The following is a 7291-nucleotide window of genomic DNA, read 5'->3' on the forward strand; positions in this document are numbered from 1 at the left end:
GTCATTCAGAACTTCTACTAGCCAGAACAAAAATATCAGAAATAAAACAGATTACTAAAAACACATCTTAGATTCAAATATATTTCATATTAAATCTGATTCTTAATTATTGAATGCTTTTCAGTTTTACGACTGTTTGGAGACACATAAAACAATTCTCCATAACTTATAAAACAGCATTTATTTAGTTTTTATTTCCAAATATAGCTCAGTCCAAAATGAATATTTTCAAATTTATGAAACTGTGGTTGGTCACTAAAGTCTGGGTAATTAATGGGATAACTTTTAAAATACTTACTTCAGCTTTTCCAGTCTACACTGTACATTTTCAAACAGAGTCAAGATGATCTTCATTCCTGGGTTTCCTAGTTTATTCTCACTCAGATCCAGCTCTGTCAGATTTGAAGGGTTTGAATTTAGAGCTGCAGCCAGAACATGACAACCTCCTTCTGTGATACAGTTGTTCTTCAGACTGCATACAGAGAAAACACTTCAGTTTTAACCTGAATATTTACCAGTATGTTTTAAATGACAGTTGACAAATACTAGTGATGATGATGATGATGATGATGGCAATCGCATTACAAAAGTCACATAAAATGGGGTCATATAATGCTACAGGCACTCTTACAAGTTGTTTGAACTGAAATGTGTTGCCAGTGTGTGTACACAACCACCCTATAATGATAAAAATCCCCCAAGTGGTTTTTCTGTAATATCTTTAAATGTTTTCCCCTTTCTCAAATCAAGCACTCTGACCGTGTGACGTCACACGGTCGGAGGCCCCTCCCATGATTGTTTGATTGACAGCAGCGTTTCAGCACGGACTGGACTTGTCTTACCTCAGACCCAGCCCTGAGTGAGCCGTCATCAGCCCGAGATGCAAACGAGCATGATTCCTAAGTGATTGAGGTGATTTGTTGTTGGATGTTATAATGAACATAGCAGTAGTCGCTTACTCCCGACATCTGAGCGACTGAAATCGCAGAGGATTAACTTATGGTTGGAGAAATGAAAGAAATGCGCCCTTGATCTAATTGCATTTATGTTCGCACGAATCCTTCATGATCCAGCCTCCAGCACTGAGTATAATGTATTTAAATGATTCATTGAAAATCACCTTTCCTAATAGTGTGCTAATTAGCAAGTTTCACAATGAATGTGGCTAATGCAAACAGTCTCACAGAGAGCGATCATAAGAAAGGGGCAGAGTCAGCAGAGCTCATTAGCATTAAAGGAGAATCCCACAAACCAGCCTGTTTTGAAAAGAGCTGTTTTAGACAGGGTAAAAAAGGTGTTTTTTTATACTAACATTGAGAAATTTTAAAGAAACTATGTTACAGACTTTTCATTAAGGCTCTAAAGAATCATTAGCCTGACTACGTCAGACTTCCTACTTCCGCTCAATTTCATTTCGCTTCTGTACTCAGTCTGATACAGCGTCAGAGCTTTCTGTTTGCCACCGGTCTGGAAACAGCCGGGCCAATCAACGAACAGAGGGCGGGCTGAGAGCCGTGACGTAGATGCACAGATTAACTTCGCATAATCTGCAAAAGTCGTTTACAGCCATGTTCACTCCGGTATTTCGCTCGCATCATCATGTGTTTACAACAGGTTTACAGTGTAAGTTCAATCATAGATTTGAGTTCGATGCATGATGTCTGTGCTTCGATGCGGCTGTACAGGCGCATAACATACGTCTTAACTAAACGTATCTGATTGGCTTACGGGTAACCAATGATTTTAAACTTCAGACAAGCGCCCCCTAGCGAGAGAGAAAACACTTCTCTATTATGCCATTCCAGACTCTGTCTACGAAGCAAAGTGAAGTAGCAGAGTCTGGTATTACCAGGCTAAAGAATCATATCATCTTGTGGAAAATGGGAATTATATGACCCCTTTAAAATTGCTCTATACCGAAATGAAAAGCTTAATTTACCATCTTGAAATAAAGCTTCATGTCTGTAATGTTTTTTTTTTTTGCATTATTGACACACCGTTTTCCTAATTAATGTTGTTCAGTTTGCTTTGACGCAATGTATTTTGTTTAAAGCGCTATATAAATAAAGGTGACTTGACTTAATGTCTGTATTCAGTTATTTCTCTGAATAAATTATGATGTGTATATTTTTAATGTCCTGATTGAGCAACATCTATTTCAGAGTCTCCAAGATCACGCATAAGTTTACTAGCATTAGCTACTGTTTCCATGTAAAATGTTGTATGCTACTATACAAATAAAAACACTATAACAGAATTATATAAACAATGAATAACTGATCAAGGCGAATAAAGGTATACGTGTATACGAAGCATAAATATTTCTTCAGATTTCAGAATGAGCACTTTGTCATTTGTCATATGTTAAGGTCATGTACGTCTGATGTTTATCATGTTCATGATGTTCGCTACTGTAATAAACGTAGCTTTTTAATAAGTAGGGGAAATTCCCTTGAGTGTTTGTATTGTAAGGATGTACACGGATACTTCAGATTTAAAAACGCTGACTTGATATATGATGTTTTCTCGTTAAAATCATACAATTTCCTATTAATTCAATAGAATATTTACACACACTAGGGATTACTAATATGGCGGTGTGGTGGCTTCACATTCATGATGTCATGATCAATCTAGTTCTCTATTCTAGATCAGTGATATACAGTGTTGTGAATCTGAGCTTGATGGAAATTAATGTACAGTGGATTCAGTGACATTTAAACAATCAGGATAATAAATCACACTGAATATGTTTTTCATGAGAAATGTCCACAATAACACAATCATAAGTGTTAACTATCGAGGCACTAAACTACTGAACACCAGCACATCTAGTGACACAAAATGTCTGATTAACCTGTAACTTTTAACACAACTAAACTGTGCTGACATTTATCAGCAAAACAACAGCAGGTGCAGCATCTCATCTTCAATGTTTGATCATTTTGAACATTTTTGATGCAACAAATTGTATACCTTACTAAATTAGTCAAATAATATAATCCACGTGTATAACTTTTTTAGCATTATTTCATCAGGTCTCACCTCAGTGTCTTGAGCTGACAGTTTGGATCCAGTAGTAAATCACTGAGCTGCTTCACTCCTGATTCTCCAGGATCATTTCCTGTGAGATCCAGCTCTATCAGGTGTGAAGGGTTTGATCTCAGAGCTGAAGACAGAGCTTTATAACCTTCTTCACTGATACTGCAGTCTGAAAGTCTATTAGAAAACATGTTATTCTTCCTTATAACACAGATTGTCACACAAGTACATGTTCTAGAATGAAGAAAATAAAAAGATGCACTACAGGATTTTTGACCTGAATGGACTCTTTTCACAGTAAAGCTGGTAAAGTTATATACTGGTGAACTCAAACTACAACAAATGCTATTTTTAATTTTTGCAGTTTTCATTTTCCACAATTATAACCTACAGTTTCAATCAAAATTACTCAACCCCTCAGAGACTGCAGTATTTTAGAAATACAAGCTTTTCTGAAGATCCAGGATAAACAGTTTGCTGACTTTAAAAGTCATATATTAAAAGTCATAATGTCAATATATAATCTTATATAATGTATTATTTTGGAGTTATAAGATTTTAATAACAGAGCTATGTCACAATTATTCAACCCTTATTCAACATTGCCGTTTTACTTGGCAGTCTTAAGCCTCCAGGTTTTCATCCAAAATTTCTTAAATTGTGTTCCAAAGGCAAACAAAGCTTTTACGTTTTTGGAACGACATGGGGGTAGATTTTCATTTTGGAGTGGAGTATCTCGTATCTCTTATTTGCATGGTGGGGAAAAAAAACACAATTATGTCTTTAGAAACTCTATAAAAAACAGAATTAGCTTGAGCTGTTACACATACACAGAGTTAACCCATGCATGTGCTGAAGTTCAGTAGCAAAAATGGAAGAAGTCAACAGAGATCGCACAACGCTACAGAGAAGTTATAGAGAATAAATAACTGTATTACTTTAGAAAGTCTGTAAAGGCTGTAAGAAGATTTCCAAGACATTAAAACCTCTCAGCCGTATTCCTTAACTAAAAGTGTGTTGTACCAAAAAAACTTTTTAGGGTGTTGAAGAAAAACCACAATATCATAAAATGTTAAATCAGAGCAACTGAGAAAAACCTGCAATGTAAAGCCAAAAACTTGCAAGATGACCCGATGAAAGAAGGAAAACCATTTCAATGCAGTGTGTAAGACGAACACTAGACAAGTACGGCCTTCATGTTGAGACATCTTGCAGAATACCACTCTTGATCAAGAATAACAAAAGACTGACTTGAACTTGCTAAAATTCATTTGTGTAGACCTGTGGAGCTCTGGAAGAATGTTTTATGGAGTGATGTGACCAAACTGGAACTTTTTAGACCCATGGATCAGCGGTATGTCTGCTGCAAAAAAGTCAAATCTCATAAGCAGAAGAACACCATCTCCATCGTCAAACTTGATGGTGGATCAGTCCTGTTATGGGGTTGCTTTACTGCAGCAGGAAGTGGAAACCATGACTGTATGAAGGACATCATGGATAATTTGAATAATCAGGCCATTTTGACAAGAATTGTGATGCCTTTAGTGCAAAGATTGAAGCTGATGATCAATGGACTTTCCTGCAGGACAGTCATCCCAAAGTACACATCCAAATCTTCTTCTGCTTGGTTCAGGGATCAGTCATAGAATGTACTTGAGTGGCTTGTTCAGTCTCCAGGCTTAATTCTCCTTTCAAATATCTGGTTGAATTTGAAGAAAGCCGTGGCAAAGTGAAAATCAAAGATTATCAGTGATCTGGAAGCTTTTTCATGTGAGGAATGGACCAAGACTGTAGTAGAGAGATGACAGAAGCTTCTTAGCACTTACAAGCAGCGTTTATTGCTGGACTTTTTGGGGGGTTGAATAATTCTTAACATGAATGTTTAGAGCCAATTAGAATTTCATTATGATTCATCAATGTTCCATTCTCAGAATCACTCAAAAGTGTATTAACAAACTTTCTTTAACACTTTACTGATACCTTTGTTAAATTGTTTTCATAAAATTATGTTCTCCATAGCAAAATGTCTTGCAGGTCAAGTGGGTTGAATTATATTGGCTGAATTATATTGATTGCAACTGTATTATAACCTTCTTCAGTGATAGACCAAACTAATGAACAAATGAATGAATGACTGAATGAATAAATAAATAAATACATAAAAACATTACACCAATATACAATATATTAACATTTCCCATAACTTCCAAAAATCCATCTGTTTGTCAATATTTTATAAACGTATCTACACCAACACACCAATTTCACATCACTGACCCATTCCTTGTGACACAGCACCAGTTTACAGACCAGCTGGAGCTTTACCTTGATTAACCAAATTCAGACCTGAGTATCTGTAGTGTCTGTGAATTTCTCAACAGACTGGAGATTTCTGTCACTCCAGAGTCTCCTATTTGATTCCTGCTCAGATCCAGCTCTCTGAGGTTTGAATTAAATGGGATACACTTTTAAAATACTTACTTCAGCTTTTCCAGTCTACACTGTACATTTTCAAACAGAGTCAAGATGATCTTCATTCCTGGGTTTCCTAGTTTATTCTCACTCAGATCCAGCTCTGTCAGATTTGAAGGGTTTGAATTTAGAGCTGCAGCCAGAACATGACAACCTCCTTCTGTGATACAGTTGTTCTTCAGACTGCATAAAGAGAAAACACTTCAGTTTTAATCCGAATATTTACCAGTATGTTTTAGCTGACATTTGACAAATACTGGTGATTATGATGATGATGGCAACTAATTCAGTCAGCGATCTCTTATACAAGAGGTTGTATAAGAGATACAAGACACAAAAAACAACCAGCAGCAAGAATTTAAAAATGTCCTTGTAACATTAAAATAATATACATCAATATGTAGAGTTAACAGTGTTTTTCCTGCAGTAGAACAGCGATCTGATTCACTCGTGCAGAACATGGAGATCCAGTGATCTCTGTCTACTCATCGTGCCTAGATCTAAACTTAAAAAACGAGGTTCATGGTCATTTGCATTCAGAAATGCCTCCAATTAACCATACATGGTGACAACACCTCCCTTTATAAATCATGTGAATGTATAATGTCCTCACCAAAATCATGGAAAAAGAAAGCAGTACTGACTGAGAAGACATTCTGTGCGCTCAGTAAACAGATCAGCGCGCTTTTTTTAAACATGCTCTCAGTACAGCGCATGGTTTGCCTAATCTTTTAGCATAGCCAGATCAGTCATGACACTATAGCAATATTTCAAATGACTTCCCAGCTACTTATTATTTTTGTCTTGTTTTTAGATAAATTAATCATGATGCATTTACTACATAAGCAAAAATATATTTAGTCTTGTTTCCTGGGGGGAAATATCTTATCTAACTTGAACTATTAATTTATAAATTTAGTATTTGGGGACACAGGAAACACACAGTAGCACTTTCTTTTTGTAGTATTGCCATTCTAGCACTAGATTATCTGCTTAAAACATGCTCAGAGTCCTGCTTATATTTACACACATTCCTATGTTAAAGTACCAGTTGGTAGATCCCACTTTTTGCATGAGACTGTTATTACACACGCATTACACACACACATCTGTGTGTATGCACTATAGGGCACTGGAAGTTAGAGTTCATGCTGGAATTTAAGCCTGTAAACTTCACTGAGCTGAAGCAGTCTTGTCCTCAATTCTGTGGCAAATTATCTAGGTCCATGTTAACAGATGGATCTAAATTTGAACAAAACACTAATGATTGTCACAAAACTTACCTCAGTATCTCTAGTTTGCAATTTATATCCTTAAATCCAGTGCAGAGCAGCTTCACTCCTGAATCCTGCAGATTATTATAGTTCATGTTCAGCTCTTTCAGATTGGTATCTGATCCAAGAACTGAAGCCAGAGCTGGACAGCTTTTGTCAGTTAAGCCACAATCATTTAGCCTAAAAGATAAATAAAATCAAATCACAAGGTTCGATACATGAAATACATTTGTTAAATAAAAAAAAATACATTTATACCAATTATTTTTAGATTAACAGAAAATACACTGCATATATATTAGAATTTTATTGATTCAAATTTCCTACATAAAACAAACTAGCATGCTTTAATAAAACTTAATGAAATATGTAAATTAATAATAGGCTTATATCATTAATGGCAATGAGTTATATATTTAAAAGTGGTGCTCTATCTTGATGAGTTTCTTGAGGTGGAGATGTGGAGGTTAATAATTTATGCATTGAGGTTATGCAAGAGTATA

The 7291-nt window shown here is 35.7% G+C and overlaps 1 protein-coding gene across 1 annotated transcript in view; it reads right to left on the reverse strand.

Moving 5' to 3' along the window:
- The window catches only part of LOC113097662 (ribonuclease inhibitor-like), a 101159-nt gene extending 94206 nt beyond the window's left edge, over window positions 1-6953 (reverse strand). The window contains exons 1-2 of the mRNA XM_026262923.1: window positions 6798-6953; window positions 299-472 (exon numbers count right to left, since the gene is read on the reverse strand). Coding sequence (XP_026118708.1) covers window positions 299-472; window positions 6798-6883 — 260 coding nt within the window. The 5' untranslated portion in view covers window positions 6884-6953. The remainder of the gene's footprint in view (window positions 1-298; window positions 473-6797) is intronic.
- Between the last annotated feature and the right edge of the window lie 338 nt (window positions 6954-7291).

This window comes from Carassius auratus, unplaced genomic scaffold (genome assembly GCF_003368295.1).
Source record: "Carassius auratus strain Wakin unplaced genomic scaffold, ASM336829v1 scaf_tig00216347, whole genome shotgun sequence".
In the NCBI taxonomy this organism is placed as follows: domain Eukaryota; kingdom Metazoa; phylum Chordata; class Actinopteri; order Cypriniformes; family Cyprinidae; genus Carassius; species Carassius auratus.